Raw genomic sequence first — 19,718 nt, 5'->3', positions numbered from 1 at the left:
AACGCAAGAAGAAATGGCATACCGTTGCGCAATATCATGCGGTTCCATTTCTGTGAAGAGAGACACAAACACGTGTTAACTTATTACAGCATAACTCACGACTGAGCAGTTGCATCGATGTGCCGCTTGGACTAGAAGCAGTTTATAGACCAAGGTCAAAGATATCATGCCTACGCAAGCCTGCAGGGTTGCCACATCTTGCAAAGAAAATCAGTCTCATTACTTTATTGTCGTACCTTGTACACTGTAACAATCCTTTCTATGTATCGTCCAAGCTTCAACGAGATATTTTCCTTGGCAGTGCAGTATCATGCGACAGTCCTTGAGTTTTTCACACCAGGGTACTTTAAAATACGGAGGTCAAATTGGCATCTGGATAAGCCACCACCCGCAACAAGTAGGAAACCGCCTCGGAAGAGACGAGACGTGATGAACGCCGCTGGCGACTCTGAGAACGCGGGGGAGGCACTGTGTTTCGTTTCCTCCAGCGAAACACGAGCGGCGATGGTATCTGGAGGGCGCGATTAGGAGGCGGCGCGCCGGGCCGTGGCCATTTCACGGCGGCTGCGTCCGCAGCGGCGCGGCCGCTGCGCTGCCAGGAATCCGGCGCCGCCATTCCGCGCCGCTCCCCAGATTAAGATAATGCAATTGTGCGCCCGCGCAGGCTCAGCCCGGCGGAGACACTGGACGGCCGGCTCCCCGGAATGAGAGCGGCCGCCCGCCGTAATGGCGGAGTCACTCGTCAACAATCCCACTGTGCGCGCCGCTGCTCCCGCCGCCGTGTCCAGGCACTCTCCAGGACCCGAGGGAGCTTTCGCTCCAGTGGTACGGACAACCGAGGCATTCCAGGAAAGAAACTTGTTTCGAAATAACAACTGAGACCGAACAAAGAAACTCTGCTTTTCATTAAAAATGCAGCAATAAAAGAAATGTCAATCAACCAAATTTTACTTACTATGCGTCTACATCATAGTACTTAGAATATATAATGATGTCTGTGTTTATACAGACACAGAACTGTCACCTCCAGCAACATCGTACCCTCCACCTTTATACAGGGTGGTCCAAAAGTTCGGAAACAACCTCATAAAATTCAAATGGAGTAACAAACAAGGAAACAGAGTCCCTATACACGAGGAACGGGAAGGGGGAAACTTTATAGGCTATGCCAACAACATGGCGGCCATCTTGAAAGCCACAATCTTGGATTCATCTCCAAAATTTCAAATGGGAATGTGGTCATGTGACATATCAAACAGATAAAGAATTTCACCAGAAAAACAATGCCGTTGTTATTTTAAACATAGCTTTATTCATTCTCGGATTATAGCCAGCTACATGTGGCAGCGGTGGGACGCTCGGCAGCATGTGTGTTATGTGCAGAAGAGACATTTCGCCGATGTTACACAGTCCCGAGAGACCACCAACAGTCATAGGAATGGCTCGATATGTTGTCCATCATCTTGGAATGTTAATGCTATCCTCCAAACCCAGTCCTGATGAACTTTGACCATCACATCTGGCTGAATTTAACCACACGCATCAAAAATGCGCTGCTTTAGATGATGCAAATCCCGTATTTTCACAGAATAAACCAGTGCTTTGACATGACCCCAAAGATAAAAATCCAATTACGTCAAATCTGGTGAACGTGGTGGCCACTCCACAGCAGCCCTATGACCAATCCACTTTTGAGGGAACTACACATCCAGGTATGATCGCACATTGTGCCCATAATGTGGTGGGGCTCCATCATGCTGGAAGAATTCCGGAAATGTCCCGTCCCCCGTTAACAACGAGGGAAACACTTCATCCAATATCCTCAGATAACCCTTCGCTGTTAACGTACCATCAATAAAAAAAGGTCCAATGACATTGGTACCCCACACACCACACCAGACCATCAGTTTTTGTGAGTCGACCGTTTTGGAAGCATCAATCCAGTTCGGATTTGTGTCGGACCAGTATCTGTGATTCTGCTTGTCCACTTCACCATTGATAAAGAAATTGGCTTCATCACTGAACAGCACCTGATAGGGGAAACGTGGGTTTATCTGCAGCTGCTGTGTCACCCATTTTGCAAACTGTACCCGACAGTCTGGGTCGTCCTCGTTCAGGTGTTGGAGCAGCTGAATTTTGTGCTGCGATAAAATTCGCAGTATGGAGGTACGGCTAACCCCACATTCTTGTGACAGGCGACGAGTACTCCGTTGCGGACTCCTGCTAAATGATGCCAACACGCTCACTGTTGTTGCTTCATCGGTGGAGGATTTTGGTCTTCCAGCCTTAGGTTTATCTGCGACAGACCCTGTAGCTCGGAATTTGACCAAAAGCTTGGTAACTGCGCTGTTTGTGATGGGCTGTCTGGTTGGGTGACGACTGTTGAAATCCTCAGCAATGCCCCTTGTCTTTCTCCTGATATCAAGATGATTTCAATGCGTTCTTCATGTGTTAAGGACATTTTTTAACCTGTAAATAAGGAAACAATGATTAAAACGTTAGCACGAGTAAATGATACCTAACAGTTAAACACATGTAACATATCAGGCATGGGATAGTCACTTTGCACCGTTTCAGACTCCATTTTATGACTTCTTAGTACGTAATACTCACGCTGCCGAGTATCCCACTGCTGCCGCAAATAATTGGCTATAACCCGAGAATAAATCAAGCTATGTTTAAAATAACAACGGAATTGTTTTTGTGGTGAAATTCTCTATCTATTTGATATGTCACATGACCACATTCCCATTCCTAATTTTGGAGTTGACTCCAAGATGGTGGCTTTCAAGATGGCCGCCATGTTGGTGGCATAGCCCATAAAGTTTCCCCCTTGCCGTTCCTCGTGTGTAGGGACTCTGTTTCCTTGTTTGCTACTCCAATTGAATTTTATGAGGGTGTTTCCGGACTTTTGGACCACCCTGTATATACAGTGAGTTAACAAAACTCATGGGATAGCGATATCCTCATATGCAGATGGCAGAAGTGTAGCGTGCACAAGGTAAACGAGGCCATTGCATTGGCGGAGCTATCATTCGTACTCAAGTTGTAACGTCCCCTTAGAAAAAACTTATAAATGACAGTGCTGGAGTACCTCTACGTTATCTGATTTTCAAACAGCTGAGCAAAACTCAACGTACTCAGACATTTCTCTCTTTACTTATTCTGACCAACACTAAACTGACACACAATATTTTTAGCGCAACATAATCTGACTTTCAATACACTACAAAAGAATGGCCCTGACTAACAATAACCTATACCTTTCATGAACCACTTACCTCACAAAAATCTTCGTTACTCGAACTACTGCAATACAGCGAGCGCCAATACTGCCAGCTAAATAAAAGATTCTAACTACTGAAGGCACTAACTACTGATAGGCATAGTTAGCAAATGAAAGTTTTTGATGGCGAACAAACAATGTATTTACCTTAATAGTGTTCAATAGTCATAATATATATAAGTTCATGACATCCAGTCTTACAAATTTCCTTTTTCTGACGGACACACGTCCAGATCGTCCGCTCTCAAAACTCTGCCATCTCTCTCCCCACATCCACCACTGCTGGCGGCTCACCTCCAACTCCGCAATTCTAAGCGCTGTTCCCATCCAACTGCCCAACACTACAATGGCAACTATTCCAACAATGCGAACCAGCCACAGACTGCACACAGCACAGTCAGTGATTTTCATACAGAGCGCTACGTGGCGTTACCAACATAAAAACATAAACAGCCTACTTACAAAGTGATTCATGTAGAAAGGTTTCCGACGTGATAATGCCTGCATAACGGGAATTAACAGACTTTGAACACGAAATGGTAGTTGGAGCTAGACGAATGGGGAAAGAGGAGATCAAAATATCTGAGGTTGTGTGATACACACGACTACTGAAAATTAAGTGTACTGTTAAGAAAGGATAAGAACCTCCACAGAATCAGAGAAAAAAGGAATTTATAGAAAACATCGGGTAGAAGATGGGAGACAATGATAATACCATGGAAGTTATTCCTTGATGTCTTAACACATGTCGTAATTGGAGCTCTAGAATGGAAAAACTATCGGAGAACTTGACCGAAGAGGAACCCACTTGAACGCAATCTTACGAGAAGCTACTGCGTTAAATGCTCTGTCTTTGGAAGCGGTAACATCAGTCAAATATCTGGGTGTGACTATTCGAAATGATCTCAAATGGAATGATCAGATTACACAAGTAACTGGTAAGGCGAACTCTAGATTGCGGTTTATTGGTAGAATCCTGAAACGATGCAGTCCTTCAACAAAGAAAATAGCTTACAATACGTTAGTTCGTTCAGTCCTAGTTGTTCGTCTGCTTGGAAACCTTACCAGTTGAGTGAGATTTAACAGACTGAGAAGGTCCAAAGAAGAGCGGCAGCATTCGTGACTGTTACATTTAGGCATCCCGAGAGCGTTACAAATCTCATAGAAAGTTTGTAATGAGATACACTTGCAGATAGACGGCGCGCTAAACGGAAGGGGCTGCTCACTAAATTCCGAAATTCGATCTTCACCGAGGATGTAGAGCATAAATTATTACCACCAACTTCCAAATCGCGCAATGACCACCATTCAAAGATAACGGAAATTAGAGCTCGTACTGAGGCGTTCAGACAGTCGTTTTTCCCTCGAGCGATTCGCGAGTGGAACAGAGGGGGTGAAATATGACTTTGCCGCGAATTGTGCCCTCCGCCACACACCGCTTGGTGTCTAGCGGGATATATGTAGATGTACAAAGTAACAAAAATGCAGGCACCATGATACATCTCCCCCAACCCTTTCGCTGCTGTGGACGTGTATAGACGTCCTGCTACACCGTTTTCCAGATGCTGTGGGCGTGTATACGCGCGCCGGTTGCGTTTTCCTGCAGTGCTATGGACATCTATATGCGTCCTGAGCTGCCGAACTTTCATGATTGTGGACGAGTTATTTCCATACCTCGGTGAATAGGAAAGTTTCCAGTACTTATCACGCAACATATGAACCTCATTGAGTGCTGTCATTTACAAAAAGCCTCGTTTCGATATCTTGAATCGTTTATGAGATATTACGCAGTTTATGACCATATGATTGACGATGCGCAAGGACGTGAAGGGGCTCGTCGCGTGTGACTGTCCGTTAGATACAAAACCCAGTAACTCGAGAACGAAATGAGACAGCGTTCTGCTCTGAATTTTAAATCAAGTTTTGATACCTTGCCTACATTTCCTTTAATGCAATGTATGACCTAAAATCTACCATATGCAAAGTTTACGGAATGGGTTTTTACCTCTGAAAAGTCTTTAAAATCGAGTGTAGTGTTTTACTTAATTTGATGCATCACAGTATGTATGATAGATAACGGAAAGAAATTCAGTTCTTCATTGAGTGAAGATAGTACTGTAAGATTGTAAAAATCAAAATTTTTCATCTTACGTTTACAAACGATTTTTATGATATATATTTCATACATGCTGGAGGACTGTTTCTCAGCCATGACAGCAGCTCTTGGCGAACAATGCAGCCATAAAAGTAAGAAAAGAAATAGAATGCAGAGAGCTCGTGTGTAGTAGCAAAACGGCTAATGTGTAACCAGTATCGCATGTACATAAATTTCGAGGTAGCTGAAATCAAGAATGTTTGATGTTTCCCATTATTAATTGAATATTATGTCCACGTAGACTAAAATAAACACTAATGTTTACCACACACGTAAGCCAGGCCCCTCTCTAGCTACGAAAACCGTAGCATTATTACTGACATCCGAGCAAATGCAAATCATCACAGATCTATTAGAATCGTAGCTTTCCCACCATCTAAGCGCTTCGGCAGTGGAAACATACACTCCTGAAAATGGAAAAAAGAACACATTGACGCCGGTGTGTCAGACCCACCATACTTGCTCCGGACACTGCGAGAGGGCTGTACAAGCAATGATCACACGCACGGCACAGCGGACACACCAGGAACCGCGGTGTTGGCCGTCGAATGGCGCTAGCTGCGTAGCATTTGTGCACCGCCGCCGTCAGTGTCAGCCAGTTTGCCGTGGCATACGGAGCTCCATCGCAGTCTTTAACACTGGTAGCATGCCGTGACAGCGTGGACATGAACCGTATGTGCAGTTGACGGACTTTGAGCGAGGGCGTATAGTGGGCATGTGGGAGGCCGGGTGGACGTACCACCGAATTGCTCAACACGTGGGGCGTGAGGTCTCCACAGTACATCGATGTTGTCGCCAGTGGTCGGCGGAAGGTGCACGTGCCCGTCGACCTGGGACCGGACCGCAGCGACGCACGGATGCACGCCAAGACCGTAGGATCCTACGCAGTGCCGTAGGGGACCGCACCGCCACTTCCCAGCAAATTAGGGACACTGTTGCTCCTGGGGTATCGGCGAGGACCATTCGCAACCGTCTCCATGAAGCTGGGCTACGGTCTCGCACACCGTTAGGCCGTCTTCCGCTCATGCCCCAACATCGTGCAGCCCGCCTCCAGTGGTGTCGCGACAGGCGTGAATGGAGGGACGAATGGAGACGTGTCGTCTTCAGCGATGAGAGTCGCTTCTGCCTTGGTGCCAATGATGGTCGTATGCGTGTTTGGCGCCGTGCAGGTGAGCGCCATAATCAGGACTGCATACGACCGAGGCACACAGGGCCAACACCCGGCATCATGGTGTGGGGAGCGATCTCCTACACTGGCCGTACACCACTGGTGATCGTCGAGGGGACACTGAATAGTGCACGGTACATCCAAACCGTCATCGAACCCATCGTTCTACCATTCCTAGACTGGCAAGGGAACTTGCTGTTCCAACAGGACAATGCACGTCCGCATGTATCCTGTGCCACCCAACGTGCTCTAGAAGGTGTAAGTCAACTACCCTGGCCAGCAAGATCTCCGGATCTGTCCCCCATTGAGCATGTTTGGGACTGGATGAAGCGTCGTCTCACGCGGTCTGCACGTCCAGCACGAACGCTGGTCCAACTGAGGCGCCAGGTGGAAATGGCATGGAAAGCCGTTCGACAGGACTACTTCCAGCATCTCTACGATCGTCTCCATGGGAGAATAGCAGCCTGCATTGCTGCGAAAGGTGGATATACACTGTACTAGTGCCGACATTGTGCATGCTCTGTTGCCTGTGTCTATGTGCCTGTGGTTCTGTCAGTGTGATCATGTGATGTATCTGACCCCAGGAATGTGTCAATAAAGTTTCCCCTTCCTGGGACAATGAATTCACGGTGTTCTTATTTCAATTTCCAGGAGTGTATTTGCTATTTGTTCTGTCTACATACTTAATGGCGGACACTGCACAGTGTGTGTATTTTATTAACATATATTCAATAAAAGCGATTGAAAAATGAAGACAGAGCATTAGTATCGCTGCTAACAATAACCCTAATCTTCAATAATGACGACAGTGTCGAAAAACAATCGGCTTACAAAATATTGACATCAGCCACAGAAACCGATTTAAGGAACTAAATTTATTTAGATTTTGAAAATTACTGAAAAATGTTGTTCAAAATTGAGCGGAATTTCAGTTACCTTAAAGACAGTTACAATGAGGAACTAACACAGCTTCAACACAAATGATAATTATATCACAAAATCCTTTCCGGTAACTGCTCGCTAGTGGTGAGTATTTCTGGCACGTATAAAATCACTCTTCGCTTGACTGGTACTGTTGTCATGTTGTCCTCCACGACTTTGGTCTATAATCTACGAGCGTGCAGTCCAGTAATTATCGGCGTCGAGCTAATCCTCTTGACCGTAACCGTCCATTCGGGCGTGCAGCAAGCACCGGCGGTGTTTATTAAATCCTCTCGATTAGCATAGCTACAACTGACGACGTTGACAAGGCGCACTTCATTCAATTAACACGTGGCGTATCATAACCTCATAGCGTTTGGTAGCCGCTTATAGTCACACTTCTGACTTCCATTCGTCTTCCGTTCAACCACGACTCGAAACATCTCAAAGGCCGACAGTACACCATAAGTAAGAAAGTACATTAATATAATTACTAGAACGCAAAATTCTCCTACTGTAGTACAAAAAACTGCATATATGTCCTAGACAGAATTAGAGATATAAGAAAAAGGGAACTAGCTCTTCGACTTTTCTGACAGGTTCAAAAATATTTAAATCAGAGCATCCTGACATATTTCCTTGTTGGTATTAGCACCCATGTCACGTAATATCGTGTCAAGTGTCAAGCGATATCATCCCGTATAGTAAGACACACGCCTTGATATCATCCAACATGGCATCCGTCATGTCGTGCAATATGATACAACATGCCACTAGAGCTCCATAAGCCATTATGTACTGTTTACTAGGGCTGGCGAATCTTATGCATTTTGGGTAAATGGTCAGAGATTTTGGCCCATAAACTTCAAAATGCATCTGTGCCAACACCTTACAGCTAAGGGAGCTCAGTGCTCTCGGGGAGTAGGGTTAACTCATAGAAAAGCGCGAAAATGTCAAAAAGTTTTGATCTAAATGTGTTTGAAGCTGTCAGGTAAGTCAAAAAGTTAGTTCCCTTATTTTACATGCCTAGCTAGCTCCGTCCAGGACATATTCACCTTTTTTGTGCTGTGGCAGCATTTTTCATTCCGTCCCACGACTTTTACTCTAACAAAATTTCGACATTAGACCGCTTTAGCTTTGCAACCGAAAACATTTTTATGGACTCGGGCGACGACTGATCCTGTATGGGTTATTTTTAATTGTCTTTTGTACCGTGTTGCTTATACCGTGGCAACGGAAAAAGATTTCACAAAATAACAGGACGACCATTAATTAAATGTATTTGGCTATTCTCTTACAAGAGTTGAAGAGATTCGCACATGGCTGAAACACAGAAGTGCTTCGCGTAAGAAAGTTCATAAGAAGCGCGTTTTTCAGTTAACATCCGAATGAAGTTAGATTTTTGAAAGCGGGTTTTTAATTCTTTAGTAAGAATGCATTTTTCATTTTTGTGAATCAATTTAAACTGTTTCCCTACATTAAATACACGCAAGAACATATTTTGCGTGCTACATTTAACTGGATTTTAAGCCATCGTATCTCGAAAATGGATAATGATCATTGGGTAATAAAAATTCTATTTGACTTTATCCATATATTTGCCTTAGAGCAAAGTTCGAACCGATTCGTACAAGTTTAAAGTACAGAAGTGATGCGCTTCAAAACCCTTCCAGAACAATGCGTTTTCTGCACCTAAAATCCAAACGAAGGAACATTTTTTCATACGTTTAAAACTTGTCTTAGACCAAGGGCCGATATAACGGTGTACCAAATTTGGATCATTAGTGTCCCTCTAGTCCGCAGTTACTTAAGAGTGACTGTTTTTGCACGTAAAATATGAACGAGGGTGACTGTTTTTCAGCGGAAAATCTGAACGGTGCACTTAAAAATGGTGCCATTAACTCAGCATTAATTTCAGCTCATGTAAATCTTCTGCAAAAATAATTAATGGATTTGCAAAATGTACCTGGTCGCCAGCTCATTATCGTCGTTCAGACTTTGCTGAATCTACTATAACATAGCTACAGTAATTCAGTTCTTCGACTGGCTATACAAATGGCCTCTGGTCCCGAATAAATCCAAAACTTTTCACCCCATGGTTGTAGCTCAAATAGGAACCGAGCACCAAACCCCCCCAAATGACAAAGCGGTGTAACAATAATTTGATTTAACAAACAGTGCTAGGCACCAAACAGTCCGTATGGTCCACAATGGATACCGTACACTCAAATCAATCATACGGTAAGCAGTACATCCTACACTGAAGCCCAATGTTGTGAACATCAGGTCATGTATGAAAATGCATTGCCGTATTTCTAATTTAATTTGACAGCCCGCACACTAAACATTTCGTGCTGCTCACACTTGATACTACACACGCACAATATTCACACAGCTTGGCGTACACATTGTAATTTTAAAATAAATTGCACGAATATCATTTGAGAACGAGAAGCAATGCGACAGATTTGGTTATTAGCTTTCTTCCCTACGGTACACATCGAAAACAAAACGCATATCACCGATAAAACAGTTTTTTGGTATGCGACAAGGAGTCAGCGCTTCCGCACTCAGTGATGCAACAATCTACTCCCTCTCCGCTCTACCGACTCCATTGTTGGCGTTGATGTAACGACATTTCTCGATACATCCCACAGCCCAATACGTCTCATTTAGCATTCTACCGAATACAGTTTCATAAAAAATCATAATTTTATAGCAGTTCTATGCATAGCAATTCGCTGACGTATATAAAAATAAATTGGCACAAAGAAACAATGTGCCAAGAAAAGAAAGCAAAGAACAGGAAAATGAGAACGTACACAGAAAAGAGCAACATCATACTGTATCAAAGTGTTATCTTCACATGTGCCCCCTCCCCCCTCCATTTTATCATGTGCTATTATTATAACCTCTCATGATAACATGTCTCAAACACAAATGAAGTGTCTTACGTAATCTTACCTAGTTTTTTTAAAAAAAGTGTAGTCATCATGAGAACATTCACAATAAATACAAATTGTCCTTCTACAGATAAACAAAAGGATATCTTTCTCATTTCTTCTAAATTCTTGTTTTCCTAGCAGTACAACCAACATAACTCAGCCTGTGGAAGAAGAAGTGAAATCTGTTCTACGCTGACTGACATATAACAAAATATTATACAACTGATATTTTACACACAGTTTAGGTTTTGATTTTTGTCCCTGTCTACAAAACTCCATTTTCTAACTGCTCATCATTTTAGCTTAAACTGTTTTAGAAGAAATGCAAATAATTCCTCAAGTATACCCCTAATTACTAACACATGTAATCAATAGAAAATTACAGACTCTCAAAAATTCTAATTCCTTTTACAATATAACTTGAATTCTCTCCATTGTTACCTTTCCCAGAGTCATTCCTTCAGTTATATGTTTCAGACAAATATAAGAAAAGAAATGAATTACTAATACATTAACACCCATCATGCTAGGAAACATTTCGGCCTTGAATGGCCTTGCAAATTAAAACTAAAGTTAGTGGGTAGATTTACAAAATACTCTATTATTTAGATTCACCGTTTGTTATTATGGAGCTATTTACAATTGCTGTGTATTTTTGTACGTTTCATTAGCCTTTTCCTCTCAGTTTCGCCTGTGTACACAGTCAGCACATATGTTGCATACATCTCCTCCACTCCCCCTCTCTTTGTTTACTACTTATTCCCCCTGTCTCTCTTTCCACCTAATCCTCTCACTTCTGTTAGTTTCTTCGCCTCCTCATCCCCCTCTTTGCCCATATCTTCCACCCTACCTATCCGCCCTTACCATCCTGTCCCTCCTGCTGTCCATGTCCTCCTTTCACTCTCTCTGCCCATCTCCTCATAGCCATCTTCCTTTTCCACCTGACCTCTACCCATCTACAACTTCCATCTATCTCCTGTGTTTTCCTGCAACCAAATGATGTTGATGAGAATTAATTACATTCTAGAAGATAGGTTAACTCCCAGCAAAAAATCTTCTCATCAACATCGTTTGGTTGTAGATGTCAAGCTACCTGTAGTCTTTAACACACAAGTGATCCAGAAAATTCATGCACACCAAATGTAAAGGTAGTTAGAAAATGAAACGATCTGTTGTTTGAACTAAAAATGCACATAATTTTATAATTATTTAACAAAAATGTTCACATTGCAGAATAAATAAAAACGAAAACCCACTGACGATGGTACCTGGTGTCGAAACATGTTTGGGTACAGAGAAAAACGCTGTTTTGCTTAACTGGCGGACCTCACATCAAAGAAATGTTAATGTATTATAAAATTCATAAAACTGGGCACAGTTCATTCTTATTCTGGATCCGCCAAGTCTTGTCCTCGAAGTTTCTCCACTCAACATAGAAACTTTTGTTCTTCCCATGACTCAATGTGTGTTAAGTGTGGTGAACAAGGTCATACCTGGACATCCTTTTTAAAATGAAACCAGAGCTTACACTTTAAGCCAGCTGCAGCAGCCACTTTAAACAAACATTCTAAGTTTACCAAATGCTCAGCAGGCGTACAACCCATAGTAACAATATCATTCAGTTAGTTTGTACATGAAGGCTTTTAATTGTTCCAACAAACGTTGAAAAAAGCAGAAATATATCCAGCAGTAACTGTAAGGATGACTCATGTAAATCAATCTTGGAAAAGAATCTGCCCTGTTCCAATCTTTCCACTGATTTCTCTACTTATGGGAGAGAAAATAAATCCACGGCTATCTGCGGGTTTACAGTGAACAAACAACTTATGGGAATTCAGCCGGGTAATATTTACAGCGACCGCCGATACTTCGGCGGGACACAGCCCGCCATTTTCAAGGCACAAACTGAAACGGGCAGGCAATGTACAAAACAATTTTAAATCTCGGTTCTTGGAGTAATTCAGGAAAGATAACACACACACACAGTGAACACTAGTGCCACCAAAGATGACCACAGTCAGAGGTATCGATAGTGAAACACTACGAACAAGCAGCTGAGGTAACATTGATTCTGTCCCTCTGTTTTTTGACAAGGAATAGGGCAGGATTCCAAGCAGAGTTTAAACAAAAACCTCCATCTCTGTTTACAAGGTTGCTCGCTAATTTAATCTCAACAGGCATCTTAATAACAGGGCCCCAATAGGTGGACGTGCATGCCAATATCTCGGTATTGTTATATAACACAGTGTGATCAGTATCCAAACAATGTCCGGCAGTAGCAGATCTACTTGGCTGCTGTAATCGTGTGTGTGGACTCAAGTTGACTGGGAATACAATTCTGTTACTACTCAGCATTTGGTAAAGTTTAAACGTTTCGGTCGCTGGTAGTTTAATTTCTCGACGTTCTGTGATAAATCTCACTGTGAAATCTTTTGACGACGCAACCTTATCCGTGCTAGGGAAGAGTTTAAATTTTGCACCTACACCGAAGAGATTGCCGGTAGTTCAATTGAACAGGCAGTTTGCAAACTACCTCCAGACGCTGCAGAGGTGGTTAGGAGGGATGCATGCCTTGTGTTGACTAGGGCTGCAGAGAGGGCTGCTTTACACTCAAAGATGATCCTGATATTGTTATTTTACCTGCAGACAAGGGTAATGCCACCGTTGTCTTAAACCAGGGCTTCACAACATACGTGCTCGTGGAGCACGCTGTGAGCAGCAAGGCGCGAGCACGGAGCAGCGCGAGCACGCTACCCCCACTACCGGACCAGAGCGGAGAGTGGGGAGAGTCACGTGGGGCACACAACAGCTGCCGCCAGTCAATGTAAATCCGCGGCCACCTGCAGGGATATCACTCACGAATTATTACTGCGACAAATGAAACAAATAAAGGAGAATGTACACGTGCCACATAATTTTATTAGCTTAGTGTATGCCTCTACATTCGTATTAATTTGTGAACTGTTACACAATAAAAGGTGTCACTGAAGTGTGGGGTTCTCGGTTATCTTGTACTTTTTGCCCTTTACAATTGCGTCTATGTTCGGAGTAATTGTTCTTGTCCATTGTAGGCGCAGCGTGCAGTTTAAATTTCGATCAGACAATACGTTTCTCAGGCGCGTCTTGTTACATTTCATTGCAGAGAACAGTTGTTCACAAACATATGTGGAACCGATCATTGATATTATTGTAGCCACCAGTTTGTGCAAATGAGGAAATCTATCCTGAGGGAAGCCTCTGTAGAATTCCAAAATGTTTTTCCTGTTCTGAAATTTGTCTCTGTATTCTCTGTCACACTGCAGGTCAATAATTTCTAGTTGCAGCTCAGGACGAATCTCTTCAACATTCGCTGAATATGGAGAGGAGAACAGATCAAAATCACTGTTTAGTGCTGTCAGATCTTGAAAGTGTTGATCAAACTCTTCCTTAAGGGTATGTGAATAACGTTAACAGTCTTTGTGAACATCTTGCGTGGATGATAGTGTAGGAAAATGAGCTAAATTTCCTGTTTCCAGCTGACTCACCCAAAGTGTCAATAGCGTTTTAAAAGCTCGTATTCAATCTAAGAAATGAGTAATTAGCAGATCTTTACCTTGTAATGAAATGTTCAAAGCATTCAGATGGCTAATTAAAGCTGCTAAAAACGCGAGATCACATTTCCATGAAGGCTCTTTCAATTCAGGAACACGCATATTATTTATTTCCATGAACATATTTATCTCATCCAATAGGCAAAAAAATCGATTTAATAATTCGCCACGACTAAGCCAGCGGACCTCGCTGTAATAAGGCAGGCTACCATACTGGCTTTCTACATACTCAAGAAAGCTTTTAAATTGCCTGTGTTGTAACCCATGCTTCCTTATATAATTGGTTGTACGAAAAACAACATTCATCACATTTTTTAGACTGATACTCTTTGCACATAAGTTTTCCTGGTGGATCAGCCAGTGAACGCCCCTTGTTTCATTCGGCACGGTCAGTTTTTGCATTTTCTCCTTCAACAGCGCGACGAATCCTGATTTTTTCCCTGCCATCGCTGGTGCACCGTCTGTAGACACTGAAACTAAAGAATTCCACGACAATCCTATATTTTCAACACTTTCTTCAACACTACTTAAAATATCACCTCCGGTTGTAGTGTTCTTCATGGCTACTACATCGAGGAGCTCCTCCCTCACCTGAAGATCTCTATTAAAACCTCTAATAAATATGGTAAGCTGCGCTGTTCCTGTGATATCAACACTTTCGTGCAGAGATAGAGAATACTCCATAAAATCTTTAAGGATATTTGCAAGCTGGCTCTGGATGTCGTCTGCCATGGTCCTGTAAGTGACGCATAATGGTCATGTTAGATAATGGCACAATCCGAAACTGTTCAACTTGAGATGGACACAAATGTTCCACGGCAACTACCAAACATTCTTTTATTAAATCGCCATCAGTGATGGGGAGCAGGGATTTTGCTAAAAGAAAAGCAATTTTGTAACTCACTCCGAGAGCTGCCTCAGTTGATTTTTCTTCGTCGTCCAGATCTTATTCGGATAGCTTCCCTTTAAGTTTAATAACTTCCTGTGCACGATCGGGTCCATCACATTTTCCACTTCCGAGGTCTTTCGCGTGGTACGACATATAATGCTGCTGTAAATTAAATTTCCTAAAAGAATTCAGCGTTTTGTGACATACTAAACATTTTGCAACACCATCTTTTTCTGTAAACAGATACAATTCCTCCCAATGGGGGTTGAACTGCGAAAGCATGGTTGGGGTTAACCAGCGAAGTGACTGTTAGAGCTGATTGTAGTACTTTAAACGTTACACAGTCGGCGCGAATTCAATAGGCACGCTGCGGCCCTATCCATACGTGCACGCGCATTTCCCCTCCCTCCCCTCCCTCCCTACTCCGCGACCTTGCACCTGCTCGCGAGCGCGTGCCTGAGCAGACGCGAGTACTCGCGCTCGAAACCGGCCAGTTGTTAAGCCCTGTCTTAAACAAACAGGAGTATATACAAAAGATGCAAAGTTTATTATCTGACTCAGCGTAACGCAGAATCGATGCAAACCCCACGAAAAGTGTTGAGAGAAAGACCAACAGCGTCCTGAAGAAAAGTGGTTTGTCGCAGGACAGTGTCAAGAGTCTTAACGCCTATAGTGCGGTTCCCTCTAGGTTATATGGCCTTCCACAGGAACACAACGAAGTGGTTTCTTTCCGTCCTACAGCGAGCAAAATCGGCTCTCCGACGTAACGTATAGCCAAGCATCTTGCTTCTCTACTAAGTCCACAAGATAGTCGGTATGAACATCATATCAGGAACTCAGCTGATTTTTTACGTCGTTTGGAGGGAATGCGGTTGAATGACTGGTATTTTAGTTAGTAGGTTTTAATGTGGTATCTCTCTTCACTCGCCTTCCTCTGTCTGATTCGCTGCGGTTAACTGAGGCTAGGTCTGGTGTTGAATTAACTAATCTCTTTCGGCATGTGTTTACATCCACTTACTTTTTATTCAATGACCAGTATTACGAGCAGGCAGATGGAGATGCGATGGGTAATCCGTTGTCTCCTGTTATTGCAAATTAGTTTATGGAAGACTTCGACGAACGTGCACTGGAGTCGGCGCCTTTGAAACCCACCTGTCTCTTCAGATATGTTGATGATACTTTTGTTGTTTGATCTCATGGTAGGGAGAATTTGAATGCCTTTTTAGTACATCTGAACTCGATCCACCCGAACTTTGGTTTTACGATGGAGGTGGAAGGGGATGGTTGCCTTCACTTTCTTGACGTTTTGGTTAGGAAGAAGGCTGATGGATCATTGGGACATGCAGTTTACTGGAAACGTACTCACACTGATTTGTATTTACAGGCTGATAGTTGTCACCATACGGCTCAGAATGAAGGGGTACTTCGTACCTTGGTACACAGGGCACATGTCATTTCCGACACTGACTGATGACACGAGGGTTGTCCAGAAAGTAAGTTCCGATCAGTCGCGAAATGGAAACTACTGGGAAAATCCAGTAAAGCTTTGCACAGATGTGTTGGGCAGTGTCTCTAGTATGACCGTCGATCGTGTCTCGTCGCTCTTTTCAGTTTTGAGTGAACAGTGAGCACGTAAAGATGCGTAGGCAATAACGTCTCCCACCAAGTATGAGGGCCTGGTTAGAGATTTCGCCTGTGTCATGCAGCCGACATAACACAATTGTCGAGCAGTTACTTCTTCATGCCAATTCTCGGCAGCTTACTGCAGGTGCAATGAAGACGCTCCTGCAGCGTTTCCGATGAGAAGTGTTTGATCACCCACAGTACAGTCCGTAATTCGCTCCCCCTGAGTCTCATCTCTGCTCGCAAGAACCACTGGCTATGAGACAAAATTTTTCCACAGACAAGGAGCTGCAGACCAGCGCAGATAACCGGCCGAAAGCACAGGCGGCTGCTTTCTATGACGAGGATATAGGAAAGTTGACACAACATTACGACAGCACTCGAAGTTGGAGCGGCGACTATGTAGAGTAGTAGGTGGAATGTGTACCTAACTGTTGCAAATAAAACGTTTCTGGTTTTCACTGTGGTTTCCATTTCACGACCAATCGGAACTTACTTTCTGAACAACTCTCGCAATACTGAGTCGACACCTACGTCTACTGCCTTTTTGCCTTACGTAGGAAGCACATCCAACAAGAGCAATCGAATTTTCGGAAATACGACGTGAAATGTGTTTTCCCACCCCCATGTAAAATTAGAGTGCTTTTGTGTTCTGTTAAGGATGACCTTGTTTTGCGTAAGGAGGGTGTATATCGCATTCCTTGTAGCTGTGGCGTAGCATATATTGGTCAGGCTAGCACGACCGTGGAGAATCGATGTACTGAGCATAAACGGCAAACACGATTACAGCAGCCAAGTAGATCTGCTATTGACGAACATTTTTTGGATACTGGTCACCTTATTTCATGTAACAATACCGCGATATTGGCATGCTCGTCCAGCTATTGGGACAGTGTTGTTAAGGAGCCTGTTGAGCTTAAACTAGCGAGCGAACTTGTCAACAGGGATGGAGGTTTATGTTTAAACTCTGCTTGGAACACTGCTCTCTTCCTTGTCACCTCACTTGCTAGTTCGTAGTCTTTCACTATCGATACGTCTGACTAGTGTTCAGTGTGTGTGGTGTTGTGTGGTGTGGTGTTGTGTGGTGTGGTGTGGTGTATGTGTGTGTGTGTATGTGTGTGTGTGCATGTGTGTGTCATCTTTCCTGAATTACTCCTAGAACTGAAGTTTTAAATTTGCCTGTACATTGCCTATCCGTTGCAGTTTGCGCCTTGAAAATGGCGGAGTGTACTCCCGCCGAAATATTGGCGGTCGCTGTAAATACGTCGTATAACCCGCCTGAATTCCCGTAAGTTGTTTGTACACTGTAAACCCACAAGTAGCTGTGGATGTATTTTCTCTCCCACAAGCAGAGAAATCAGTGGACAGATTGGAACAGGGCAGATACTTTTCCAAGGATGATTTACATGAGTCATCCTTACAGTTACTGCTGGATGAGCGCTCCAGGAGATATTTTGTAATAAACACTCGCACGGGTTTGTTCCAGTTTCAAAGAATACCATGCAGAAGTGCTTCAGCTCCTGCTTTTTTCAATGTTTCTTGGAACAATTAAATGCCAAAGCCCTTCATGTACAAACTATCTGAATGATGTTGTTATGGGCATTTGCTAAACTTAGAATGTTTGTTTACTGTGCCTGCTGCAGCTGGCTTAAAGTGTAATGATCAAAAGCTGCCCTCCTGCCATGAAGAATGTTTAGGACATATTATAAATGCATTGGATATTCATCCTGCTCATTCGCACCTGGCTTCGATTAAAGATATGCTGGCACCTGTAACGCCCAGGAGCTACAAGCTGTCATGGGGAAGTTAACATATTACATTAATTTTATTGCGAATTCTGTGCAAATTGCTGCTCCGCTGTACCAGCTGCGGCAGAAAGTTCATCCGTTTGTGTGTTTCCAGGAATGTCACGGCGTATTTCAGCAGTTAAGGTATGCACTGTGAAATTGTGGTTGTCTGATTTCTTTTGATCCAGCTAAGCCTGTTGCATTAGGTATGGATGCATCTTCTTACAGGATTGGAACTGTGCTCCCCCACGGAATTGGTTCATCTGATCCACCTATTGCTTTTCCCTTGAAAACTTTCAACAAAACCCAATGATTGCAGTGAGCTTGAAAAAGAGACGCTCGCCACTATCTACAGTGGAACGAAGTTTCATCAATAGATATACAGTCGCAAGTTCTATATGATTACAGATCATTGGTCTTAAACGATTTGTTCAGTCTATCCGAGCTTTTCCCGCCGAAGACAGCGCAGAAATTGTAACTTTGGGCTATCATATTGTCAAATTATCCAAATGAGTATTGTACACTCCCTCTGTAGAACATTCGAACACTGACTTGTTGTCTCAGTTATTTTTGGTACTGACACATCATTTGATTTGTCTGAGGAACCATGTTAGGAAATTGATACTCAAGATTTTGGAATACTTCAAAATTCTCCCCTCGATTCTCGGCATTTTTATGGAGCAACAGACTCAGCTCTTTGGGCAGTTTTGCTACATGTGCACCATGGGCGGCGAAAGTGTTTGAAAGAACTTCCCCACCCCCTGGCACGTGACTACGTTCTCTATCACCATGTGCTAATCACAGGCCGGCCGCTGTGGCCGAGCGGTTCTAGGCGCTTCAGTCTGGAACAGCGCGACCGCTACGGTCGCAGGTTCGAATCCTGCCTCGGGCATGGATGTGTGTGATGTCCTTAGGTCAGTTAGGTTTAAGTAGTTCTAAGTTCTAGGGGACTGTTGACCTCAGATGTTAAGTCCCATAGTGCTTAGACCCATTTGAACCATGTTTGCTAATCACATGGTTAGGTGTTCTGCTGCTGCATACAGAGAATGGCAATGCACAGTTTGTGATTCCTTATTCCATCGAGTGGGAAGTTTCGTCTTTGTTGCAAGAACGTCGTTGGAGGACAGTTCTCACAAAGCAGCTCGCCCAGCTTGGCAGGGCATGGGCGCCAAAGTTCAGCAAATGAATTCTCGCGTTTTGATGTTTGCACAGAACGTCAATACGCTCTGAGACAACGCTTCTCCCAGTGACCACATTGGTCCATACCGTGGCAATTTATACCCACTGATTTCGTGGGTTCGTTCTGGAACATGGGATGACCGCTGGTGGTTGACACATACAAATTTCCTTTTGC

General features: G+C 43.5%; 1 protein-coding gene across 1 annotated transcript in view; it reads left to right on the top strand.

Moving 5' to 3' along the window:
* Positions 1-726: 726 nt before the first annotated feature.
* The window catches only part of LOC126260750 (Krueppel-like factor 16), an 80,292-nt gene continuing 61,300 nt past the window's right edge, over positions 727-19,718 (top strand). The window contains exon 1 of the mRNA XM_049958088.1: positions 727-825. Coding sequence (XP_049814045.1) covers positions 727-825 — 99 coding nt within the window. The remainder of the gene's footprint in view (positions 826-19,718) is intronic.

The sequence above is a fragment of the Schistocerca nitens genome, chromosome 5 (assembly GCF_023898315.1).
Source record: "Schistocerca nitens isolate TAMUIC-IGC-003100 chromosome 5, iqSchNite1.1, whole genome shotgun sequence".
NCBI classification, from domain to species: Eukaryota; Metazoa; Arthropoda; class Insecta; order Orthoptera; family Acrididae; genus Schistocerca; species Schistocerca nitens.
The sequence above is the reverse complement of the archived record's forward strand: the minus strand, read 5'-3'. Positions and strand labels throughout refer to the sequence as shown.